This window comes from Echiichthys vipera (assembly GCF_963691815.1).
Source record: "Echiichthys vipera genome assembly, chromosome: 15".
Taxonomy (NCBI): Eukaryota; Metazoa; Chordata; class Actinopteri; order Perciformes; family Trachinidae; genus Echiichthys; species Echiichthys vipera.
The window spans coordinates 27,864,373-27,891,012 of record NC_139840.1 but is presented as its reverse complement, the minus strand read 5'-3'; the positions used below and the strand labels follow the sequence as shown (position 1 = coordinate 27,891,012).

The 26,640-nt window shown below is 40.0% G+C and overlaps 2 protein-coding genes across 6 annotated transcripts in view; both read left to right on the top strand.

The window, feature by feature from the left end:
* Positions 1-67: 67 nt before the first annotated feature.
* rab36 (RAB36, member RAS oncogene family) lies at positions 68-9,627 on the top strand (the record flags this gene model as incomplete). The annotated part of the gene is made up of 10 exons (XM_083928702.1): positions 68-145; positions 1,877-1,968; positions 2,073-2,147; positions 2,791-2,892; positions 2,989-3,053; positions 3,146-3,197; positions 9,005-9,086; positions 9,171-9,261; positions 9,356-9,466; positions 9,555-9,627. 10 exons carry the CDS (start codon positions 68-70, stop codon positions 9,614-9,616), a joined length of 810 nt encoding a protein of 269 aa, XP_083784828.1. The 3' UTR covers positions 9,617-9,627.
* A 2,189-nt stretch (positions 9,628-11,816) lies between these two features.
* Positions 11,817-26,640, top strand: part of depdc5 (DEP domain containing 5, GATOR1 subcomplex subunit) — a 46,545-nt gene continuing 31,721 nt past the window's right edge. For all 5 annotated transcript variants that reach the window (XM_083929182.1, XM_083929181.1, XM_083929184.1 and 2 more), the window contains exons 1-22: positions 11,817-12,025; positions 13,951-14,018; positions 14,121-14,208; positions 14,304-14,350; positions 14,701-14,786; positions 15,044-15,127; positions 15,217-15,266; positions 15,627-15,696; positions 17,524-17,602; positions 17,714-17,775; positions 17,858-17,927; positions 18,011-18,083; positions 18,517-18,620; positions 18,839-18,913; positions 19,998-20,132; positions 20,236-20,297; positions 20,378-20,451; positions 20,557-20,626; positions 20,714-20,750; positions 23,847-23,967; positions 24,075-24,298; positions 24,392-24,592. In XM_083929182.1, the coding sequence (XP_083785308.1) occupies positions 13,961-14,018; positions 14,121-14,208; positions 14,304-14,350; positions 14,701-14,786; positions 15,044-15,127; positions 15,217-15,266; positions 15,627-15,696; positions 17,524-17,602; positions 17,714-17,775; positions 17,858-17,927; positions 18,011-18,083; positions 18,517-18,620; positions 18,839-18,913; positions 19,998-20,132; positions 20,236-20,297; positions 20,378-20,451; positions 20,557-20,626; positions 20,714-20,750; positions 23,847-23,967; positions 24,075-24,298; positions 24,392-24,592 (1,870 nt within the window). In that variant the 5' untranslated portion in view covers positions 11,817-12,025; positions 13,951-13,960. The remainder of the gene's footprint in view (positions 12,026-13,950; positions 14,019-14,120; positions 14,209-14,303; positions 14,351-14,700; positions 14,787-15,043; positions 15,128-15,216; positions 15,267-15,626; positions 15,697-17,523; positions 17,603-17,713; positions 17,776-17,857; positions 17,928-18,010; positions 18,084-18,516; positions 18,621-18,838; positions 18,914-19,997; positions 20,133-20,235; positions 20,298-20,377; positions 20,452-20,556; positions 20,627-20,713; positions 20,751-23,846; positions 23,968-24,074; positions 24,299-24,391; positions 24,593-26,640) is intronic.

Genomic DNA, 26,640 nt, shown 5'->3' with positions numbered 1-26,640 from the left:
TGCAGGAGTGCTTGGTATTAGAATCAATTAGATAAAACTCCTGATACACATTTCTTCACAGGTTGTCATGCAGGATAACAGGAACGGTATGATCCCATTCCCACCACCCATCAGCAGAGACAGGGTCATCTTGGAATTTCCAAAGGTACACCCTTTTTTGACGTAGTGTTTTTACCAATATGCTCTGCTCCAAGTGTAATCTAGGTAGAAGAAAACCTGTCCTTTACTGTGAGATCACTGTGGTGAAAATGGTAGGGGCAACAGTCTAGAAGATGCTAATGTTCTCAGGGTAATTGTCCTGTTGCAGTCAGCTACCCAATCACAGACTCAACATATCCTTCAGCCCTCTGAATCTTCTCGAAATAATACATTAAGGCACTTTATTAAGAATATCAGATGTTTGATCATTTCCTCTCAGGGGGTCAGCTCACATATTCTCTCTGCAACTGTTATTTGCTTGAGAACACTGCTAGAGGTTCTATCCTATAGAATACATGGCAGTACAAGAACTTTTAAAGAACAGTGATGCGTACACTACGTTGCTTCTGAGGGGAACTATTTTCTGCAGCAGTGACGTCTGGGGAGCTACTTCAGTGTGACACACAACAAATCACTGATTTAGCGCTTAAGTTTGCTACCATCATCATTTATCATTTTATAGCTACTACAATGTTTTTCTATATCAAGCATAATGTATTGCACGAGCACGACCGTCGGGCATTTAGCCGCCCCAGGGGAATATTTTAGTCGCATTTGGCGAGTGGCAACTTTTAGTTTACAGCCTTGAACGCAAGTCCTTAAAAACATTGTAGCTTCTTGATTTTTGCTGTTCTTTTGTAGTGTTCTGGTAGTGTCAGATTGCTGTTTTTTCCTTTTGTTGGAACTTAATTGTATCTTCATCCAAACTGGCGTCTTCAAGTCTTAAATCAAAGATCAGAATCTTGAAAGCACAAGGTTTTAATCATATAACATTGAAGTGCTGACATAGCACAAACGCAAAATAATAGCTGTACCCTAACCCTACACACCTGTAATATTTCATGACTGAATCTTACTTCGCAATTGTATTCCAGTGACAGAATCTGTCTACAGATAGACAGATAGTAATATAAACACCTGGCAAAATACCTAAAACCACTTCTGTAGTTCCTGCTACAGTAGGTTTCTCCAGGACTACACACACACACGCACACAGACTCACAAGGTGAAAACAATACCAGCATTGCTATCGCGGTTGGTAAGTATATGTTCATTGTCCCCAGAAGACAGAAGTCCGACTGAATTTGGCGATGACTCACCAAACTTTTGTGTAGCGTCACCATGAGGCTGACAACTCTTACTTTTAGTGGAATGTCAACTATCACATGAATTGCGAAATTTGGTACAATTGGCACAAAATATGGTAAACATTTATGGATTCCAGAAGATCATAAAGACTTTGGTGTTCCTCTAGTGCCACCAGTAGGTTGACATTCGTTGTTTTGAGTGTCTCAACAACAAATGGGTGGATTGCAATGAAATTTGGTAAAAGCATTCATGTCCCCCTCAAAATGAAATTAATTTTTAATGACTTTGGTGACCCCTTATTTTTCAGCTAGCACTATCATTAGGTCCAATGTTTAGTGCAAAACGAACATCCCATGAGCCTCAGCTATACTTTTTGTACATTGTTAATAAGTAAATGTTAGCGTTCTGACCACTAAACATGGTAAACATAGCTGCTTAACATCTGCATCTTAGCATTGGCATTGTGAGCATGTTAGCATTGATCTCAAAGCTCTGCTATGTTTAAATCCTCACAGAACCTCTAGCATGGCTGTATTAACTTACTTTGTGCAGAATAAATGTCAGTAATATATGGTCCTGTTCTTTCCAGTGCTACACACCTAATGCCTCTCTGCAGCTGAAGAAAGACTGGGACATTCAGGCTAAAGCTGCCTGTAAAGACGGAGTCAACAGACATCAGCCGTGAGTCTCCAGCTTAAGGGTTGATGCACCAATCTTAGCTTCACTTGAACATCTCAGAAAGAGCATTTGCATCTCATGTTAAAAATCTGTTGTTTTCTTTAAAGGTGGGACCGACAGAAAATGTCAAAAGTGGTGGTTGTTGGCGACCTTAATGTGGGGAAGACCTGCCTCATAAATAGGTACTTTATCAACTATTACCCAGTTAAGACATAACCCATATAACTGAGGCTGTGAATGTTCTCATTTGTTTCCCATATAACTGAGGTCACAATGTCAAAATCAGATCTGTTTTACTTCAAAGAAGTTGTACAGGAAAGTGGATTTGTGGACCAACCTTTCATATCTTCTTGTGATCCTTAATCACAATATGTCTATGGGTAGTGTCCAGTAAAAAGTATTTTTTTCTTCTCAGATTGTTTATTTGAATACTAACCTGTTAATATGAACAAGTTATATAAAGAGTAAAGGGCAAAGACCAGAAACAAGTCTCACTAATGTACAAGTTGTTTTTGTTTTTTTGCTTCACTGTCCTTTTAATCATCTTATAAACAATTAGATCTATCGTATGACTTGTTTGGAGAGTCTCAATAAAATTGGAAGGGCTGAAAACTCCTGTTACAGCCTTTATGAGGACATTTCAGAAAATGTCTCTGGCCTATATGAACACAGTTCTCTGTTGGAACTGACTGATTGTGCCTATCCTAAGCCAGCACTTAACATTATTACTGTAACAGAATTACAGAACATCTGGGACTGTTTTATTGAGTTCTGAACACCATAGACAAAAATATAAATTACGTGATTTGTTAATGCTGTTTTCAGGTTTTGTAAAGATGTATTTGAGAGAGACTACAAGGCCACAATAGGTGTAGACTTTGAGATTGAGAGGTTTGAGATATCTGGAGTACCTTTCTCCCTTCAGATGTGAGTAGTTTGATTTTTAAATACATAATTCTGCATACATAAAACTTCTGAGGGCTTTCTGTTTTTGCCATTTATGCCTCCTTTTTTTCTGTATAGCTGGGATACTGCTGGGCAGGAAAAGTTCAAATGCATCGCCTCTGCGTACTACAGAGGTGCTCAGGGTAAGAAGTAATTGTAAAAAATTCTAGGTGACACCAGTATACATATCTGTAGTGTAACTGATAATTCTCAAACTTTTGTTCATCTTTTCCAGTTATTATCACAGTCTTTGACATGGCAGACATTAAGTCCCTAGACCATACACGGTAGGTCTGATTATAACATTATCGGGCTAATTGGGCTTATTCTACACTTGTGAAGTCTACAATAGAAACATTAATGCATTGTGTTTGGGAATATTTTACTGTTCCAGCAGTGTGGGATCCCCCTGTTTAGACTGATATTACACATCCAGACTACAGACTGCAACATCACATGTACAGGTTGAGTTCACTCTTATCAGTATTTATTTAGCACCCATATCTGAGCTGTGACATCACATCTTTTTCCAGGACTGATGTAAGACAATTTCACTGAATGAAAGCTAATGTAACAGGATAAGTCACGGAAAGTCAGCAGATAGATGGATGGAATTAGTGTCTTGCAAAATCTTAAAGCAGATATAATAGATATTTTTATATAAACAATAAACTACAATCTACTTTGGGTGGTTGAAGGGATGAACCAACAGATCATTATCATTCAAGATTCAAGATTCAAGATTCAAGAAGCTTTATTTATCCCGAGGGAAATTATTGTGCAACAGTTTCGATACAAAGGCGGAAAAGGATCAGAGTAACAATAAGCATAAACATAAATCAAATCAAAATAAAGCTAACGTCAGATAAATCAAGCAATGAACCAAGTGTGACAGAGTGCAACAGACGTCGTGGTTAAGCGTAGGTATATACAATATACAACAATATGCAGCGTGCAGTTTAGCAGCAGATTGAAATAAAATAAGTACAAACTAGATAAGTGAGAAGGAGCGATAAGTTATAAGTGTTAAAAATGTTAAAAATGTAGCAGCATGTCCTACAGAACTAAGTGACAGTATGGCACAGTGGAGTGTAGCAGCATTTCGTACTTCAGTCAGTTACAGTAAACCACAGTGAAATGTAGAAGCATGTCCTAAAGCACAGTAAGTGTATCAGCAGATAGTTACAGTAAACCATTAATAAATAAATAAAGTGATGTAGTGGTGATATAAAGTGACAGTGTAGTATAGCAGCATTACTTACTGAAGTAAGTGACAGTACAACTGAATAAAGTACAACTGAATAAAGTGGTGCAGTGATGGTATAAAGTGACAAAGTGACATTTGCAGGATACAGTGTCTCCACTGTTCCTTACCTGACCGGGGGGAGATGAATTATAAAGTTTGATGGCCGCCGGAAGAAAAGACTTCCTCCGGCGTTCAGTGTTACACCGTGGGAGAATGAGTCTATGGCTGAATGTGCTTCTGCTGGAGGTCAGCAGCTGGTGGAGAGGGTGAGAGTTATTGTCAAGGATCCTGTGCAGTTTAGACAGCATCCGCCTCTCAGACACCGCCACCAAAGAGTCCAGTTTGACCCCCAGGACGGAGCCAGCCTTCCTGATGATCTTACTGATCCTCTTTGCGTCTGCTGCCCTCAGTCTGCTGCCCCAGCACACAACAGCAAAGAAGATGGGGCAGCAGACTGGGGGCAGCAGACTGAGGGCAGCAGACGCAAAGAGGATCAGTAAGATCATTAAGCTTTACAGAGCTTTATAGCAGCTTTTACACATTCTTTTTTGCCTTGCAACTGAACTGTTTTGGTTCACTCTCACTGCTCTCATCAGCCGTAATAGGCAGCTTATTAACCCACTGTACACTACCTGCCCAGGACTAAACAACAGACACATTTGGAGACTAGCTGGTGAACATAAAGCATTTAGGAGCTTAAGAGACAGACCTTATAGGACAGTGAATATTGGACTTCAGGACTCCAAATAAATGCTGATTGTTGCTCCGTATCTGCTTTATGTGTAAATAGGCAAATGCTTGCTGACAAGACAACAGGTGATAATAATAATAATAATAATAATAATAATAATAATAATAATAGATTAAAAAAAAGTCCCTTTGTTTTCCTCCTTTTCGGAGTGACTTTCTTTTGTGTTTTTACTAGCTCAGTGCAGCTCAAGTTTGGTTTCAGAATGAAAGCCAGCATAACCTATTCACCTCCGCATCTGAGTCCTCATTCCGGCCCAGGCCAGACAGTGACAAGTAGTGTGAAAGCGCCTTGAGTAGTAGTAGTCCATTTACCATTCAACAATCTCAAAGTGCAGCAGAATAGAAACAACATAAAAATGAAAAATAAGTTAAAAGGAGAACATTTAAAAGACATTTAGCAAAATGTTTTTGTGAACAGGAAGCTTTTAAGGTCTTTTTTAAAAGCATCTGTAGTCTGTGGTGTAGTCAGGTGGTCTATCTGATAGATAATAGGTCAGTGGCCAAAATCAGTTTTTGGAGGATTAAAGCTATACTCCTTATGATTTACATCGATTTAATTGTCTTTTAAGTTCCTATCTATCACAGAGTGAGTTAAAACAATGGTGATTTATCATGTGACCCACTTATGAAAGCACGTGTTGCCTTTTTGCTGAGTATTTCAATATCTGTGTCTGTGGAGACATTCCCTCTCTAGATGTAAATAAGTCTCCATGTTAGTGACTCTGCTGACAGAGGTTGGTCTAAGGGCCCAGATTGTCACCAACGGTTATGCTCATACGGAGAGTTTGAGCAGGTTTTTCGCCGAAAGAGTAACACCGCTGCAGCAGCTAAAGAGAGGGAGACGGTCAGTGGGTAAGTTTAAATGTAGTCCTTTGCAATCACAGTAATATCACAGGGGGAACTGCTTGAGTGGAAGCCTATTATAATTTATTTAGTTTAGGTGCTTCACACGGGGGAGAAGCGCACTTGGCAGCAGCTTAAGATGAAACATAAAAACATTGTTCAAACAGGTAAAACATCGGCACAATCTCATGGTGACGCCTCATTTTGAGCAGGTTTTACATGGTAAAGTAAATATTACCGTAAGTGGCTGTTTTATATGTTGTATAAAAAACTCCCATTTGTAAAAAACGCAGCGCAACACACAATATCTGCTGTGATAAGAAACGGTTCCGCTCAAAAAGAGAGTTGCCTGGAAATGCAAGAACATCTATAATCAATAGTTTGATAATCATCTCCCGACGAATATTTAATTCTCTGTGCAGTAATGCTGCACCTTCATCCACGGGATCATTATCAAAAAGACATGCCATGGTAGTGAAATAGTTGCCACCTAATATAACTTCTAATGTAGGCCTACTTGCTGATATTTGCAATGAAAATAAAAAACTGACGACAGAACTACGCTACGCCAAAACTCGCGTGCTGACTGAATGAATGAGGAAATCAAACACCGTGTGTGGCTGAAAGAGGGCGGAGACAGAGAGAAACTCAAGGTTTTCTGAGAAAAACCTGGTCCCGACCAGGTTAGTTTCAGAGAGCAGGTTACCATGGTAACTGACCGAGAGGTTAAGTTACCTCTCTTTGTGAAACAGGCTAGAGTTACCCCTTTGTCTCTGGTTTGAGTTACCTCCCTTTGTGAAACGGAAAACTCAGAGTTTCCCTCATTTCAGGGTTAACAGACTCAGAGTTTTCACTAAACCTGCTTTGTGAAACGGACCCCTGCAGTTACATCTTACTGATAAAGAGGACGCTAGAAACAATGATCTTAAATATTATGGAGTACAACTTTAAATAAGCATGAAAAAAATGAATAGTGTTATCCAATTCATTACTCCCAAAATGAAGTGAATGAAATGGGAAAATACTTTGAGCAGTTTCTTCATTATATTTTTAAACATTAAATAATAAATGGCATTCTTGCTATTCAGAACGCACACAGTACTAATTCATTGTAAAGATGTCTGTCTCATCTGAACTCAAAGGTCCACTTATTATCTTTCAACTTCATGACTTGACATGGTGACAATCAAGCCAGCGAATGGTGCCGCCAAACACAGTGATGTAGTAATGTTGCTACTTAGAGTAAGGGTGTAACAGAAAAAGATGCAGTGAAGATGTATCATCACGCTACAGTAAATCCTATAATAATGATACCAATCTGTCATTCACCTATTTTATTTTCCTGAATAAAGCATCTGGGTATAATATCTTGTATAAGTCAGAAGTATTTAGCCTGATAATGAGAGTGAACTGGTGTTCTTCTTGATTCATATTCCAATCGCTGAACAAACTGGAGGTGTGGGTGGTGATTCAGAGGTTGTGAAAACAGGCTAAAAGTCTGAGCAGATAGCCAAGACATCTTTGAGCAGTTGGTCTTGATCACCCTCTGCAACCGTTGATATCAGGGTATCAGTGATTTTAACTGAATAGCAGATCATCTTCTGTAGAGAAGGTATATATATATATATATATATATATATATATATATATATATATATATATACTGTATAAACTAGAGGTCAGGCACGTCGCTAGCTCGTGAAAACATCCAGGGCTGTAGACCAGAAATCTGAGTCCTTTTCATCCGGGGGTTTGTCCCCCGAGAATTGTGACGTAGTTTGAGAAGGACATGGTCATGTGTGACTCCCGTCAGGGCTGTTTAACGTTATGTTAAGGATAGGAAAGGTCAGCACACACCCCAGCAGTAGAATGAGACATTAGAACAGCCTACAGACATGCACCGACCTGATGTCAAGTGGACCGGGCTGAATCCACTGCAGGTCTCCTGAAACTAAAGTTATCAAGTCAGTCTGCTTTAAGTTTGATTCTGAAGTTATCAAGTCAGTCTGCTTTAAGTTTGATTCTGAAGTTATCAAGTCAGTCTGCTTTAAGTGTGATTCTGAAGTTATCAAGTCAGTCTCTTTTAAGTTTGATTCTGAAGTTATCAAGTCAGTCTGCTTTAAGTTTGATTCTGAAGTTATCAAGTCAGTCTGCTTTAAGTTTGATTCTGAAGTTATCAAGTCAGTCTGCTTTAAGTTTGATTCTGAAGTTATCAAGTCAGTCTGCTTTAAGTGTGATTCTGAAGTTATCAAGTCAGTCTCTTTTAAGTTTGATTCTGAAGTTATCAAGTCAGTCTGCTTTAAGTTTGATTCTTAAGTTATCACTTGTCAGTCTGCTTTAAGTTTGATTCTTAAGTTATCACTTGTCAGTCTGCTTTAAGTTGGATTGTTGTCGGTGTGGACACGTCAGACTTCTTTGTGGTTTTCTCTGCTACAATGTTGCATCTGTGGCTGCTGGTAATTCAGCCACATAAAAGTCTTTTGTACTGGGCTATTTTCATCATCATTATGTTTTTTTATTTTATTTATTAGACGGCACAGAGCCCCGAATGCCCAGGTCTAACAACGCGCCTGCTAGAGGTCGATCGATTAATCGGCGCCGATAGGACGTTTTACAAACTATCGGAATTGGCGGAAGTCCCATGCAGGAGCTCTCAGGGTCTTTGGGGGACGCAGCCTCAGAGTACCCCTAAGGAAGAGAGACACCAATCTGTGGCAACCCACTGTGGCACCATTGACCATTTCATGTTGGAAAGAAATAGCAGCCACATAGACTCTCAAAGTTGAATGAGAGCGACCACCATCCAGCAGGGACTGCAGAAACTCAAGAACAGTTGCCACAGAGCAACACACTGGGTCTACTGCCTTATCCCTACACCAGTCATAGAACAGCTTCCACCTGTTTTCATACTGAAACCCAGTAGATGGCGCCCTGGCATTCAGAACCGTACTCCTAACTCCCGTTGTGCATACCCTCAGTAGAGGGTCGGGGCCCTGAAGCGGCCAAACCCAGCTGGAGGCAATGAGGATCTTCCCAAATTGCTACGTTTCTCCTTGATTGCTAAGATCACTTTCATCTTTACTTAGCTGGGATGGCGGTAACTGTCAGTCAAACTCCTCTAATACTTGTTTTTATGGTGAGATTTTCCGGAGTGAATGGGTTCAAACAGGCTCAAACAGTCTCCTATTCTAAAGTATCTATCTACTCCTATGTAGCACTGTAAGATAATGTGAGAACTTTGTTTTGTTTTCCTAGCCAATGGTTGGAGGAGGCCATGAGAGAAAATGAGCCTGACTCCTGTTTCATCTTCTTGGTTGGCACTAAGAGTGACCTGCTGGTGAATATATTTTATATTATGTGTGTTTTGCAGATTTTTACAAAACACATTTTTCTCCAAATACCCAACTGTCTTGTTCTTTAGTCATCTGAAGAAAGACAGAGGACAGAAAAAGATGCCATCAAGATAGCAACAGAAATGGATGCAGAGTTTTGGGTTGTTTCAGCTAAAACAGGTAAAACAGTGCTGTATGGTACATTAGGCAACATAAATACAATGATTCTGGGCAATGCAGACTGTAAGAAATGTTTAATATGATTGATTTTCAGGGGAGAATGTGCAGGGGTTTTTCTTCAGGGTGGCAGCTTTGGCCTTTGAGAAGTGCGTACTGAAGGACTTGGAGAATGGGGTCCCTGCTAGCATCGGAGGTGGAGTTATCAGTAAGTAATAACTCAACTCCCAACAAGATATGTTGATAATAGTAGCATTGAGTGCATACAAATCTACCCTCAATCTTTGTCTTGACAGAATCAGATCGTGCCAACCTGGAGGAGGCCGTGCCCCAAGACATGAAGAGAAGCTGCTGCTGATGAAAAGAGGAACTCTCAAAGTGAGCTGCAGCTCAAGCGACAGCGTTGTGTCCGAATGCAGAAATGACAGTGACTGACTATCTTCCACTGGTCTGAAATGAGCCTTTGGACATGTTCCATTTGGTTCCTTCATTTATCAAAACTGCCATGTATTCTGACATTCGTAAAGGGTTGAACCAGAATGCGATTGAAGTTCACAATAATGGACTAGTTTTGCTGGTACTAAATCTCATGAATTTGACATTTTTTATGGGATGGTTGTCAGTATTTTATTCAGTATATTATTTAGACCATGGTAAACCCAGAATAAAATACTTAACTATGGCAATAACAAATCTGACAAATCAGCGTGTCTCATTCACATCAGTTCAGTTTATGTTCCTCTTATGTAGTATTGGTCAATTCTGCAATATCCAGAAAATACAGGCTCTATTATATCCATCATTTCAGGTGGACTGTAGTGTCTGGACCAGACTCATTTGGGACAGGCCACTATTGCCCCTGGTGAAAGCCTTGTATGGATGCTTTAGATTTTCTTCGCTACGTCATAGTGTTTGTTTTTTTTCATACAGTATTGTTGTGGATGATAACGGTTTATTGAAAAGTTTATAGGCTGGGATTCGGGCAAAGGGAAACCAAATGTTGATGTTTACTTTCAAGTAATGAAAGTGTACATGACTCTACTCTTAAATCAACGTATATAATGTTCAAGAAATATATTTCTTAAAATGAATATCTTGATTCATTGGATCAATAGCTGACAATAGCAGCTGTGCATTTATGAAACCAGTATTGTTGTCAACGGCTATCATTAATTAATAAAGTGGTTTATAAGCTGTTTGAACTGTTTTGTCGTGTTAATATTTAAGATTATGAGGTATGGCTATGCTAGATTCACAAGCAATATACCTAGATATCCAGATATCTAAAGAAAGATGAATGAAATATGCATTTACATTGCATCATGGTTGTAGTTGTAGTAGTAGTTGTGGTTGGAATTTGGAGGAAGGTTCTGGGTTATACAGAAGAAACGTGCTAGTCCAGTCATTTATGAAAAAAGGTTGAACAAATTGTAACAAGAAAAATTACTGATTTTGTATCCTTAATATGTGCTGAGTAAGGGAAAGAAACGACTGAGGTTCCACAATAGGGGAACGTTCCTAAAAAGACCCAAATATTCACTATGATTCAACTATTCTTTATTTTTCTAAAGTGAATAGTGAAAAAATAATCTTCAGATATCACCATGAAAATGGTTGATTATTTACATCAGGAAAAAAAAAAAACATGTGGGTTTTTTTTAATTGTTTGTTCACGTGGGGCATAATGTAATTACATTTGTGCTAATTTAATAAATACCAACAGATGTAAACATTGGGTATATACAGGTAAAATGTCTGGTTGAATCTTGTTGACATTTAACAGTAAATGAATGGATTTCACTCCTGTACATGACTGAGAACTAGAAATGGATCCTGCACCAGATACAGAATTACAAAATAAACATAGAAATGATTTTAGCTCCTTTTGTTTCCTGTTCTTCCTTCTCTGCAATAATCATTCAGAAAGGCTGCTTTAAACTCCTTCTTCCTGCTCCATGTATTGATGCTCATGGGTCGACTAAATGGGTTCATTCACACCTAAACATTAAGTCTTTCACTGTTAAATGTCAACAAGATTCAACCAGACATATATACCCAATGTTTACATCTGTTGGTATTTATTAAATTAGCACAAATGTAATTACATTATGCCCCACGTGAACAGACAATTTAAAAAAACGTGTTTGTCTTGATGTAAGTAATCAACTCAGTCATTTTCATGGTGACATCTGAAGGTTATTTTTTCACTATTCGCGTGAGAAAAATAATGAATAGTTGAATCATAGTGAATATTTGGATCAGATTGTGGAACCTCAGGCTTTTCTTTCCCTTACTCAGCACATATTGAGGATACAAAATCAGTTGAGTTTGCTTCTGTTACAATTTGTTCAACGGTGATCCGTTTGGCTTTAAATGACTGGACTATGCGTATTCCAAAAAAAGCGAAGATGGAAATGAGCGGAGTGAGTCCTCTCGCTTCGCTGAGATACTCTCTGACGCGCCGCGGACGAATCACATCACACATCTCCATGTTTTGGAGGAAGTACTTCCAGTCTGAGCTAGTTAGCTAGCAAACCTACTTCTGTTTCCATCTTAAAACAGTAGCTCTAACTTAGCCACATGCATGTATTCCCATACAATGCCAGTAGTTATTGTGACGTTGGGGCTAGTGTTTGTTTAATTTAGTACAGTAAGTTAGCCGCCAATGATCTCAAATTAGACACATGCTAGGCTAGCATATGTTAACCAACATCCCAGGGCAGTTTCAGCTGCAAGGAGTTTGAGTTGTTGAGGAGAGACTGCTCAGGTACCGCTATTATTCTGTGTGTTCACTTGTTCTAACCGACCTGCCTTAATGTTGTATTGAATACTACAATAAGTTAGCATAATAAACACGTACTTCTTGAATTTACTGTAGGTCTGTCTGTTAAATAGAACGTCCATTAATGTTACTTTAAGGCAACGTTAACGTTACTCCTTTCATTATGGGTCATCAGGAAACTATAGTATACAGTCAAAACGCAATCTTTGGGAGTATTTGCCTAGCTAACCACTCTCTACACAGACTTCTAACGTTCCCTACATCACTGTGTAGATTGCGTGATCGATTGATTTAATTGTGTCATTCATAATAAATATGCCCAGCCCACAGGGGCTTACAACACACCATTATTAAACAAAGACAGACCAGAATCCAAAATGATGCTTAACACTACTAATACTGACAAAATAAACCATCCTGACGTTTCTTCTAGGCTTTTGCGACAAACGAGGAAAATGTATCAACATTGCGAGGGAACAACCATTCCATAATGTCATCATCAGTGCTCCAGATCATTCCATAATTTTGGACAAACATTTCATTGACTTAATGTTCAGGTGTGAATGAACCAATTTAGTCGACCCATGAGCATCAATACATTGAGCAGGAAGAAGGAGTTTAAAGCAGCCTTTCTGAATGTTGTGAATGTCTCTATGTTTATTCTGTAATTCTGTATCTGGTGCAGGATCCATTTCCAGTTCTCAGTCATGTACAGGAGTGAAATCCATTCAGCAGTGACCCAAGTCCCTGCTTTAAACTCCTTCTTCCTGCTCCATGTATCGTTGTTCATGGGTCGACTAAATGGGTTCATTCACACCTGAACATTAAGTCTTTTACTGTTAAATATCAACAAGATTCAACCAGATATTTCACCTGTATATACCCAATGTTTACATCTGTTGGTATTTATGAACATTAGCACATATGTTAATAGATTATGCCCTGTTTGCCCACGTCAACAAACAACCAAAAAAAAATTGTTTGTCTTGATGTAAGTTATCAACCATTTTCATGGTGATATCTGAAGGTTATTTTTTTCCCTTATTAATGTGAGAAAAATAAAGAATAGCTGAATCATAGTGAATATTTGGGTCTTTTTAGAAACTTCCCCCTGTTGGGATTCTTCAGGCTTTTCTTTCCCTTACTCAGCACATATTATGGATACAAAATCAGTTGAGTTTGCTTCTGTTACAATTTGTTCAACCTTTTTTCATAAAATGACTTGACTAATTCGCAGCTCATCATAAAAGGGACAGTATAAAATAAAATGAGATTCATTTTCTACCTGTCTGAAGTCACAAAGTTCACAAAGTATGTGTTCCTCTGGGATGTTTTTAAATCTGGAACCTTCAAGGGCCAGAGGAAGGATTCCTGTTCTTAGCTGAGCAACCAAAGATCTCTGATTTCTCCCTAACCATAATAATGCTTAATTTGAACACATGTCAGCAATATTGGTTTTAACGAGATGTTATTTAGCCACTGTTCTTCAAATCCAAAAATATATTATTTTAATCGTGTTCACATTGCATGATAAATTATTCTATAGATAGACTGTAGCTCTGCTTCTCCGAAGACAGCATGAAGCTCTGTAGCCTATGGTCCATTTTGAACTGAAGAAAAACCTTCTTGAAATGAACCTTTCTTTAAATCCCCATATCCCAGCAGCAGAATTCAAAATAGGAGAAACACATGCATCATACAGTTGAGAGTAAGTAGAATATCCAAGGTATTTACATATTTCAGAAGACTACTACTACTATTAAATGAATCAAGTGCATCGCAGTTTTATAATTGTATACGTAGTAATTGAGTTTAGGAATGGTACACATAGGCCTACGTACCAAAGCTCATTTGTTAGTTTGCTTGCAGCTTTGAGAATTCACAAATTAACTAAAGATTTTGATCCCCAGCTGTTTCATTATGAAGACCAATAAATCCTACAAGCTTGTGCTGCACAAGAAAGGCTTTGGTGGAAGTGGTAAGCAGGAACTTGCAATCTGTGCAGTCTAAATTAATGTTTCTTTTAAGAAAGATTGTATTTCTATGATATCGTTTTACAAATGAACTTTTCTTTGAGCAGATGATGAGTTGGTTGTAAACCCAAAAGTTTTCCCTCAAGTCAGTCTAAGGGATATAATCGAGATCGCACACCCCACGGATGAATACAGGTGAGTTTGCATAATGACAGGATCACTATTGTACATTTACACATTGTTACACTACTGAGCCAATAATCTGATACTGTCTCTTTAAAAATTCCCAGTCCTCTCCTGCTGCAAGTAAAGAGCCTAAAAGAGGACCTTCAGAAAGGTAAAGTAATTATGATAAAACACTGTATGAACTGCATGTTTGCTATATTTCAAAAATTCCGTTAGGCAAGCTCAAATTCATTCAATGGTATCAATGAATTATGAATAGTAATAAAAATAGTGGAGAATAGGGGTGAGGCAATAAGCTGATTAATCAAATTGATTTGCAGAAAATGTAGCGTACATTTTTTGATTAGCAATAGAGTCATTTTAAAGTGGAAATACCAATCTAGCTTGCTTTTTGGTTAATGTTCTGTTATTATATACGGTCCATACACTATATAATACGAAAGCTTGTGATGGTTGCCTTTCCTTTTCACTACCCATGATGGATATTTTGTTCTTATCTAGAGACGATCAGTGTGGACCAGACTGTAGCACAGGCCTTTAAGCTACGTGCTTACCAGGATGTCATTGTTAACATTGTCGACCCAAAGGTATGTTCGCTGTGACCCGTCTTCATAGTTTTGTATGCCTCCACTCTGGCAATTGTATAGATCCTCTCTTCTCCCGGCTTGAAGATGTGTGTGAATCATCCCTATTTCACCAAAAACACCTTACCTTACCATACCTTATTATTAAATTCCTTCAAAGTCTTCACTACATATATTACATACGACTGGACCATTTGGATGTAAACTGTAAACCTAATTGGTTGGCGGAGGAATATGTACAACCATTTTTTTCCTCGCAGGATGTCACACTGGACCTTGTGGAGCTGACGTTCAAGGACCAGTACATCGGGAGAGGAGACATGTGGAGACTAAAGAAGAGTCTGGTGGGACATGTTAAAGTTTATGTGTCTGGGTATAATGTTTAATAGCACAGGTATGTGAGGATTTAACTGTTCAACAATCATCCTTCCAGGTGAGCACATGTGCGTATGTGACGCAGAAAGTGGAGTTTGCAGGAATCAGGTATTAAGCATACCTTTTCATTCTCTTCTCTCCATTAGCAGTTACAAAATAATTTCCCAGTCTGGGATCATTAAAGTAATTCTATTCTATTCTTTTCTATTCTATTCTATTCTATTCTATAGAGAGTAGACTTGAATGTGGGATAAATCATCATGTATGTACACTTGATGATTGAGCAGAGCCACAAGCAACAAGCATACAGTATGTGTAAAGGTTAAGAGAAAAGGCAAAAGGACCACTTATGTTGCTGGAACTTTCTTACAGTTAGAAGAAAGTGGACATTTTTAATATTATTATGATATCTTTATTTAACCTTTATAACAGGTAATCTCATTGATGCTCATGTTTTTCATTCTCCAGAGCCCAGGCCAGTGAACTATGGGTCAAGGGGGAGAAAGTGACCTGTGGGTACATCAGTGAAGACACCAGGGTAAGAGCAGATGCACCGAACGTACAACAATACATGTAATAAAAGTTTTCCAGTTCACCACAGAATTGTATTGTTAGTTAGTGTACTCTGAAGTTGTGTCACTCTGACAAAGATGTCACATTTAAACCCCAAATTCTTTTTTAGTTTAGCAAGTTTGAAACCACCATACCTATGTCATGACAAAGAAACAAAACTTACAAATGTAACTACGGTTCTATGAATCCTGGAGGACTGCCAGGATGGCCATCTGCCCTGTATGCATAGGGCTATGACGTCCACAATCCAGTGGAACAGGCGCTGTTTTGACATAGCACGGCCCCTCCTAGGTTCACCATAACCCACAAAGAGCTGGTCGGACTGCCTTATGTCTGCAGTAGTACCTAAAGAGGCTTTAAGGGTCTGCACCGGGCATAACAGCCCCGAGTTCCGGCCCCCTCTTCTTATGGACGGTCAAACCGTGCCAGTTGGATAGGCTGATTGAGGTGTGAGCATGCCAGCACCTTAGTTAGAAAAAACATATTTGGCCATAGAGTAATATCTGAGCCAAGCATGAATTGCTCACAGACAAGACGTGCAGTTCACCTACACACTTTACTAAGGTGATGGCAAGGAGAAATGTAATTTCAACAGACAACCACCTCAGCTCTGCCTGCCCAAGGATGTTAGGCACAGAGCAATGTACTAGATCAGCATTTTCAACTGTACACCAGTCAGAAGCAGTTTCTACCTGTTCCCATTATGCAGATGGGTAAAGGGTGCTCTGGCACTGAAAGTAGTTTGATCAAATCTATGCAATAGCTCAGCAGTGGGTTGAGCATTGAGATTGGAGGCATTTTATTCAAAAATTCCACAGTGGGCCTGGTTGAAAGTATTATGAGGCTGCTTTCGGTCATGTGGTGGAAACACTTTGAACATCCAAAAGTCATGTCACATGGACAACTTATTCAATGATTCTTGATTTCAGGTGGTTATGCACGAATGAAAACATAGTTATGATCCCAGAAAATCCTACACTGCTGCTAACTGTTGTAGTTTTTTAATAGGTTTACAGATTAATGTTGCTTTCTTCCCAGCTTGTTTTAAACAGTTTATTGGTTAGCATGTTTGGTTCAGTTGTTAAAGTTGATCTGCTTATTGGCTTGTTTTGCCTGCAAAGGTTTAAGATTTGTGATTTAACTCTGGCCAGGAGCAGTGGTTTCAAATGTGTGTTGGGCATTGTTGAAAGAGTCGGATAAAACATGGGAAGCCAGGGTCAAAACAATGTATGTAAGCCCAGCTGTATGGGAGTCAAACAAAGGCTAAATTATGTCTAATGTTACTTTTTTACTGTTGAAGTTTGCAGTTCAGAGATATAGTCCCAAAGATCTACATAAATATAATGCATATATAGATATATCAGTGTGTTCTGTGATTCCTGTCTACCATACCAGCAAGATCATCACTGAAAATGTCCTGGAAATTGATCTTAAGAAAAGACTGGGAACACTGAAGAAATAAAACAAGAGATGTTAAACATATGTATGAATGGTACTAATCTAGACAAGGAGTATTAATCTTTTTTGTCTATATAGTGTAGTGCACCACAACTTATGTTGCATTCAACACATCATGTGTGTCTGGGCACTAGTGGTGGGGTGGTGTTTGTTTGAACTGCATATTTCCTTTTTACCACCAGTACATCCAAAAAGTTTTCATTGCTCACCGATATTACTGGATCATATAACAGTCATGTGGTCCTGACTCCCTTTAAATCTTGCAATAAAATAGTATTTATTCATGTTATTCATTCTTCATTTCTCTTAAATGTCTTGTGACCTTGTGACACAGGTGGTGTTCAGATCTACATCTGCAATGGTGTACATTTTTATCCAGATGAGTTGTGAGATGTGGGACTTTGACATCTACGGTGAGTTGGACATCTCTGATTTGTTACTCACACTGAGCAGGTTTTATGTGTTTTCAGTTACATAAAGGTTCTTGTGGAGGGGAATGTCTTATTTGAATGTTTTGCTCTCAGGGGATCTCTACTTTGAAAAGGCTGTAAATGGCTTCCTGTCCGACCTTTTTGCCAAGTGGAAGGTTTGTGTTTTTTTTGGTCTACCTTTGTTGTAACATTTTTGTTTCCTAACTTTAAAATCTGATGTTGTTGATGTTGAAACAGGAGAAAAATTGCAGCCATGAGGTGACAGTTGTGCTTTTCTCACGTACATTCTACAGTGCCAAAACTATTGGTGAGTCTATTTCCTATGTTGTCACAGTGAGTTATGATGCATGTTGACACATTTATTATGAATACAAATATAATTTTCCTTAGATGAATTTCCTGAGATCTTGAGAGGATCCATCAGACAAGATCATGAGGGACGTTTTTATGAAGACTTTTACAGGTAACTATAGTTACTGTGCAGAGTTTCAATACCTTACTTAAAGTGAAATTCTGGCGTAAAATCATCCTATGGTCTTTTTTTGATACTTGCACACATCAAATGAGCCATCAAGACAGTTTTTTAAGGACTCTTCTCATGCTTCTGCAGAGGTTTGCTGTTATTTTGAGCCGTATTAGGGGTTAAAAAAGACGTTTGAATGCCTTCACCATACTGCCCCGAGGAAATCACTGTTAGCCACGTCAGACTGTTAGCGACTCTACTGGATTTCTCCGTTAATAGTTGTTACATGAAAAAAAACTGTCTTGATGGCTTATTTGATGTACGTAGGTTCCAAAAAAGACCAGTGGATGATTTTACGCCGGAATTACACTTTAAAATTCATCTAAATTACCTACGTGAGGGCTTAACTGGTGCTTAACTGTTTTGTGATCAGGGTCGTGGCTCAGAATGAGAGACGGGATGAATGGACATCATTACTGGTCACCATCAAGAAGCTCTTCATTCAGTATCCTGTCCTAGTGCGGCTGAAAGAAGCAGGTAGTAAATGAGTCGAGGCCAGCCAAAAGTTGAGTCCTTCGCTGTCTCAAATTTTTCTGCACCCTTCTGCAGCTTCCAAAGACGAGCCCCATTCAAAATGGATGGGAGGACTTGTGCTTTTGCCTGACTTCCCAAAAGTGGTCTGAATGAGGCCTAATGGATTTTTAGAATAGGTGCCTTTGTGACTAACATCTTGTGTTGTGTGTCTTTAATGCCAGATGGTTTTCCTGTTGGTTACAACTCAACTGCTGCTCAAGGAAACTACCTGGAGGCCATTAACCTATCCTTCAATGGTAAGAAGTCTAAAACCAGAATAGAATTGCGCTCAGAAATAGAAGAATTTATTTTAGAGCGAGAAAGAGAAAGCAGCGGTGGTTGAGCGAGCTAGTGGGTGAATAAAGAGAGGGAGCAGCGCCAGCGAGAAAACAACCCAGTGAATCAGATATGACATAGGTATATAAAAAAACGGTATTTTTTAATTTCCTGATTCTTGCATTGTTGCCCTGTGAAAAGGAATCTCGCGAATCACTTTGTTTGCTTGTGTGTGTGCTGTGAAATTTCCTCTTTCAAGTCCCGTAACACGTGTGTGTGTGAGAGTCGTGCCACTCACCTGCAGCTCTGGCATTCCAGCCTTATATCCACCAAAAAAGCACCTTAAATCTGCAGTGTGGGAGTATTTTGTATATCTCCTAAAAGAGCAGGGAATTGTTGTAAAAGATGGATATTCAATTTACAAAGTGTGGCATTAGAAAGTGACTGCAAAGGGTCTAGCACTTTGAATATGTTCCAACATTTTTGAGATAATTATCCACCCATTTTTTTAAGTCAAGGTAAAAAAAAAAACATTACTAAGTTACATTAAAAAAAGTTTAAACTGGACTGGAGGAGTTCACAACGTTTTCCTGTTTACTTTCTGAATCTTACACGGATGTGTACTAGTTACATGGATGTAACTCCAGTTCTGCGAGGACCTGCTGAACCCTCTGTTTTTAATAGAAACAGGCTGACATGTGTTATGTGCAGGACCAGAAGAATGCTTGTGTCTTTTATCTTCCATAATGTCCAATAATAAATTCACTCATTAATGATTGTGAAAACTGTGATATTTCCTTTGACAATAATTGTGATGTCAGAATCTCATATCAGCGCGGCCATCAATAATAATAATGATAAATAATAAGTAAACAGAAAAGGCAGAGAGCAGGGTCTCTTCAGATACAGACACCACCACACACTTCTAGTGGATCAGAAGTGATGATCAAGAGAGATTATATATATTTCTTTAGGATAATCCTACATGAGTGGACTACTGTCTTTTACAGGTTACTAACTATAAAAGACAAGAAGAAAATCTGACAATCACTATGTCGCCCACAGTGTTTGACAAGCACTACATCAACCGGAACTTTGACCGCACGGGCCAGATGTCGGTGGTCATCACCCCTGGGGTGGGAGTGTTTGAAGTCGACCGTCTGCTTATGATTCTGACCAAACAGCGTATGATTGACAACGGTGAATGTGACAACACAAACACACTTCAAACACATGGAACTTCAAACTAATTCATTCATTCATTGCATATGATGTTAGTGACTGTATGCTTTTCCCTCTTTAGGTATTGGGGTAGACTTGGTGTGTATGGGGGAGCAGCCATTGCACGCAGTGCCATTATTCAAGGTAACAAATTGAGAGAGTAAGTCTCTGTAGGTGCATTAGACCATATTCATGTTGGTTTCTGATAGTCATTCTCTCTGCAGCTGCACAACAGGACAACACCTGGAGACTCTCGTGTGGGAGATGACTATAACCTTCCTCACTGGATCAACCACAGGTAAAACAACATGACAATAATAAATTAAGATGCATTCAAATTCTGTGCAAAAGTGGAACTGATTTATTTATATTTTGCTTGCATCTTTTTCTTCCACGCCTGCAGCTTCTACACCTCCCAAAGTCAGAACTCTTGTAGCTCCTTCACCCCTCGAATCAAACTGGCTGGACGCAAGGTGCATTCAAATTTTTTGCAGCACTGTTGTTTGACTCAAGGATATTTTATATGTTTTAAAATCTCTTTAAATTTAACTGTCTTCTAGCTTCATGCTGAGAAATTCAGGAGCAGCAAGGACCATAGTAAGTTGTGACCCTTTTTGTGTACTCACTTCCGCCTTTTTGTTGCGTTCAGTTTACTACTAAAATACAACAAATTGCTTGTTGAATTAAAAAAAAAAAAAGAAAGGAAATTATTTCCAACATTATTTTATTGAATATATTGAACATTGAACTAAAATCTAAAGGCTCCATGAAAAAAGGATTGTAACAATCTAAAATGCAGTTTTCTACTGATTGCCTAAGCTGATGCAAAGATTTATTGTCCATATTAAACTGTCTGTCGGTCTGTCTGTCGGTCATTTCACTACTTTGGTCCAAACAGAAACATCAAAGCAAATACTAGATTTAGTTAAATAATTTAAAATTTTGGAAAAGTCATGGATTTTTGTTATTTTTATGAAATCCATTGTTACAGTAATATTCTGAGTATAGCCTTCCACCTATTGTAACATAACACTGAAGTTATATTGTGTAGCTGGAAAGTAGCTCTATTACAAGTGACATTGTTTTGTTCACATTTCACATTTCTTTATTTTCTCCATGTATCCATTAAATACACAGACAGAATAATTGTTCTGTTTCCCCTCATACATAACCAACTGTTAGGGCGCACTCACACTGTCTTTCTGTCCCGGGACAAAACCGTTTTTTTTCAGCTAAAGCCTAGTACGTTTAAGCAGTGTGAGTGCACCCGTTCCGCGCATAACAGCTGACAGCGGGCCGCCCATAGCCCGCTTGAAAGAGGTGGGCTTTAGCGGAGCCGCTTGCACATGTACGAGCACGAGCGTGCGCACGTGTACGAGCACGAGCCCTACGGCGGTAGCGTTATGTGCGCCTGTTCGGACTTCGAAAATAGAAGGACGGACCATGCGCGGATATTAACAACAACAACAATGGCGGTGAAAGGTTCACGTTGATGTGATGCGGAGGTGGAGTGTTTACTGCAGATTTGGTCGGATGAAAATATTCAAAAACAGTCGACAAGATGCACAAAAACTCAGAGGTCTACGGAAAGATTTGTAAACAAAGCCACACACACGCGATCAATGCGTGTGACATATTACCGCGTGATGGCGTATGGACAGCAAGAAGTATTGGCCGAGGCCCAGGCAGTGTGAGTACAAACGGGGCTGGGGGGAGAGGGAGGGGGGACAAGTACCCTAAAGCCAGGGTCGCGGTGCGGAAGGACAGTGTGAGTGCGCCCTTAGTGTCTGAAAAAAGTTATAAGTAACTGATAACTAACATGTTTGTGTTATAAATTGTGAATGGTCTTGGAAATTGTATTGTGGGTCCTTGGAAAGTCATGGAAAAGTTTTGAGATTGTGTCCATGAAAATGTGTGGGGATGTTCTATGAATCCCATTGACTTGGATGAGCCCACGGCGGGTAGTTTCAGATCTTGGCAGCAAAGGTGGAAGTAGGAGGTCTTCACAATGACGCTGACGTGGGGATCAAAGGAGAGGGTGGGGTCCAGGATAACGCCAAAGTTGCATTCCAGGGCGGAGAGAGTGATAGTCGAGGTGTGAGTGAGATGGGTCCAGGTTTGTTGAGGCTGGATTTTGTGCCAATGAGAAGGAGCTCTGTTTTGTCGCTGTTGAGTTTGAGGAAGTTGTGGGTCAGCCGTGTTTTTATTGTAGAGATGCAGGTTTCGACGTGGGTGAGGGCAGGGTTTTGGGTGGGTTTGGTGCTGATGTAGATCTGGGTGTCGTCGGCGTAGCAGTGGAATTCCAGGTTGAGTTGCCGAGGACTGAGCCCTGAGGGGACCCCTGGGTAACAGGAGAGAGCGTGAATGTTTGAGGGATATTAACTGTTGCCTGTCGGTGAGATAGGAGGTGATCCAGTCCAGTGCAGTGCCCTTAACACCCTGTTGGCACAGGCCAGAGGAAAGAGCCTTGAGTAGCAGGAGTGATAGTCCGAGGTTGAGATGAGACAGGACAGCAGATGAAAGAAGGCTGGGCAGTAAATTTGAAGTGGCTAGTAGCTGATTAGCTAGAAGCTGGCAGGCAGTGAGTTGTGCTGAAACAGCAGTGGACCGGGTGTCGTAGTTGGTGAAGTGAGTGGTGTTGGTTGCCCCAGACGGTACCCGCGGGGCAGGCAAGCCCCACCATGCCATGGCGGCACTCAGCTGGGCTTTAGGCAACGAGCTGGTGGGGAGTGCAGTGGAGGTATTGCATGTTGCTGAAGGAGGTTCACATAAACATTTGCATTCACCCTGCCGTGTACAGTAGCTGTACAAGAAGCCCAACTCTTGCTGCAGAAAAAATCCCCCAAACCATGACACTTCCTCCTCCAAATTTATCTGACTTCTTTACAAACTTAGGGTTCAGTCTTTCCCCAGTACTACACCCAACTTAATGTGTCCCATCAGACCCAAATTAATAGAACGTCCTCTCATTACTTAAGTCACTCTGGACCAGTTCTCCTCTGTCCACACAACATGCACCTCAGTGCAAATTGTCTTAAATGAGACAGATCCTTGCCCTGTTCAGCCCTGAACTGGAGACCAACTCCAGCTGCATTGTGGAACTGATTCCCCATTGAGTCTTCTCATAATCCTGTCTTCTCTTGCACTTGTTTTACTTGGACAACCGGCCTTTTTGAGGGACTTAAATGATTCTGTGTCTCTGTAAAGTTTCAATATTCTTGAAATGACAGACTGTGAACACCCAACCTCTCTCTGATGGCTGAGAGGGTCAACCCTTTGGCCTTCATCTGGACAACCTGCTGTAGCAGGGTTTCAGTCACCTTAGAGCAGCTTGCCATCTTGCAAAGTAACCAGGAGAGCTGCCAAATGAAAAGGCTGTGTCAACAATGAAGTCAATTGTCACCAGGTGCCAGATTAACACCAATAACTGGGAGGGATCTGAAAGTGTTCTCTAATTTTGATCACTTTTTCACAGAATAGAGGTTTCTGTTAAAGTGCCTTGGTTATTTTAAAAAAACATGCTAGTACAGCAGTGGTATAGACACAGCTGATATGCTATTCAATTCTGAACAATACAAATTAACAGTATTTCAGAATAAATCAAGTATTTATACTTTGTTCTCTAATTTTCATCTCCACTGTATATTCACGGAGCTCAAATGACAAGTCTTAAAGATCCATATCCTCTTCCAGCTCTTTGTGCTCAAAAGGACTCAGAAAACAGCCTGCCTATCCAGGTGGACTACGACGCCTATGATGCTCAAGTGTTCAGACTTCCTGGTCCTTCACGAATTCAGAGGAGCAGCAACTTCAGGTATCTTATTGCTTGCATAACATTTAACTATGCTCCATTAAACACAGAAAGAGTAATCCTTTCTAGTAAACCTTGGTTTAGAACAGTAGTGATTGTGTGTCTTTCAGGATCGGTCGAGACAAAGAGACAAGTGGGAGGAAGAGCTGGGGTTCTGTAGACGTCAATGCAGGCATTGGCACATCCCCTCCTGTCCGCTCTGGAGGTCCGGAGGAACAGCGTAGCCTGGCGTCTGATGATAGTCTGGGCCCTGTGTCCAACATGCTGCTCATACCCTGTGTGCCTCCCGCCCAGTATGAAGTCAGCAGCTCTCTGGGATACACCAGCACCAGAGGTACCTCCTCACGATCTGAAGGGAATACATTTAACAAAGAATGTGATATGTGTGCTCCTTCTTTTTTCTCATTCTTGTTTTTCTGTTGTTCAGAGCTGTTGGAGAAGATGATGGACTCTCAGCGGGACTCCAGCGCTCCTGGCAGGTTCACAGTGGGAAGCGCTGAGTCCACCCTGCACATCCGTCCAGGAGGTTACACCCCTCAGAGAGCACTCATTAACCCCTTCACCCCATCCAGGATGCCCATGAAGCTCACCTCCAACCGGCGGCGGTGGATGCACACCTTCCCTGTTGGTGAGGGAACACACAGCCTTGTGAAAACACACACACAGTCAGCAATTTATCAGACCTAGTTAAGATGTGAGTTGGTAATCCTGTATGTATAATCATTTTGGACAATGTAGTACAACCCTAATTCACTTGAAGTTGCGGAGTTGTGTAAAATGTAAATAAAAACAGAATACAATGATTTTCAAATCTCTTTCAACCTATATTCAATTGAATACACTACAAAGAAAACATACTTAAGTCATAATCCGTAAGATTTTGAGGTACCTTGTGTTGTACTTTGAGAGCCAGGAATTGGTCCATCTCAGCTTCTGGGGGGGCGGTTCGGAAAATGTGGGAATTGCTTTTGGACAAATTAGGCAGGCTGTGTTTGTCTGACATAAGTGCAAAGGACAAAAAAAACCCATCGTCATACAGGTCATTAAGTGTTTTGAGGCCCTTCCCGGGTCAGTGCAGGAAGGGAGAAATGCACAGTTATTCAAAACTGGGGCAAGGATCGCAGCCCTTTGCAAGCCATACTGCTTCCTTAACTGGATCCAAATTTTAATGGTATTGATGACAACCGGATTAGGTGAGACCTTATGGGCAGTGTAGGGGAGTGAGCCTACATTTATTATGGCTAGAATATATTAGTCGGCGAATTAAATATAAACTCGTTAAAATTTAGGATTTAATTTACCTCGAAGTAGGGCACCAAACCAAAGACAGGGTGTTTATTAAACTTTGGTGAAGGTTTAATACCTGTTAGCAATTAAAGTAATTGATTGTTTAAATTTCATCAGTCTCGTCTCGAACGCGTTAGTCCGTACCACAGCCTTATCAGGGGCCGTCACTTTCTGTACAGAACGGAAGACTCTCACAACGACGTAAAGTTATAAACATTTATTTGACTACCTAGCAAGGAGAATACACGATAGTGCAACACTGAATAGAGGAGTGAAAAAGGGTTAAATGTGGATATGAAAAAGTTTAAGACCAGAGTGATTCAGACCTACGGGGCTGGTTTATAATATTACTGGCGGACTTAAACTGGCTCTAATTAGCCGGTCAACAGAACTCAGATCAGACTTTAATTAACACCAACGTTTTCAACCAGGAGTTGTATTAAAAGGCCAACCTTACTTTTCCGTTGATATTACAGTCGCCCTGGCGTCTTACAGTACCGATGCAGGTTCCGTAGGTCCGAGTCCCAGGGTTTGGCGGACCTGAGTTCTGGTCTGTAGACTGGATCAGCTGCACAGTTGGATCGGCGGGGCTTGTCTGCTCCAGTCCCGGCTTGGATTCAGCTCTTCAGGTGGCTGTGGCTCTGCACGTGGCTTGCCTCTGGAGGTTGTTACTGGGTTGACAAAAATTCTGACCGGTTCTGAACTAGAGTTTGATGCAATTTGTCGGCCGGACAAAAAGGCAAAGACAGCACGAGGGGTTTACTATACTTATAAAAGATGAAAACTTGGCGTATAAAACTTATAAAGTTGCTCGATAAAAATAGATTCAAACAAAAATATTTTAACAAGAAAACAATTAAAAATTAACGTCTCTTGCGAGCTTTTGGATAACAAAAGTTGAACAAAAGAAACAAAAGAAAACAAAACACAGGAAGCGCAGGAGAGGAGAGAAGAGAGAAGAGTTGAAGTAAAAGAAAAGTGAAGCAGAGAGTGAAGAGAGAGAGAGACAGCTCTGTCTCTTCCTTATCTACCGGAGGAGTGAGAAGGGGGGCTCTTGGCCTAACCCAACCCTCTGGTTCTGAGCGAATTAACTGCTTTATATTCCAGAATTATAACAGGGAAGATTAAACTATCTAACTAAACGTTTTTCCATTATTAACCTTTCTGATATCCAATTTAACCAAAATCTTTAGGCAGGCAGTTTTAACAGATACCCCTACTGAGTGAAGGGAAGTATTATTAAAACGCAGAATATTTCAGGAATTAGACAAAGACTTTGCACTTCTGAAACTACATAAACATAATCACAACAAGATACAAATAATGCATACACAGTTACACATTTGCAAGAATGTCTTTTAACAGCCAGTCGCGATGAAACATCGAACT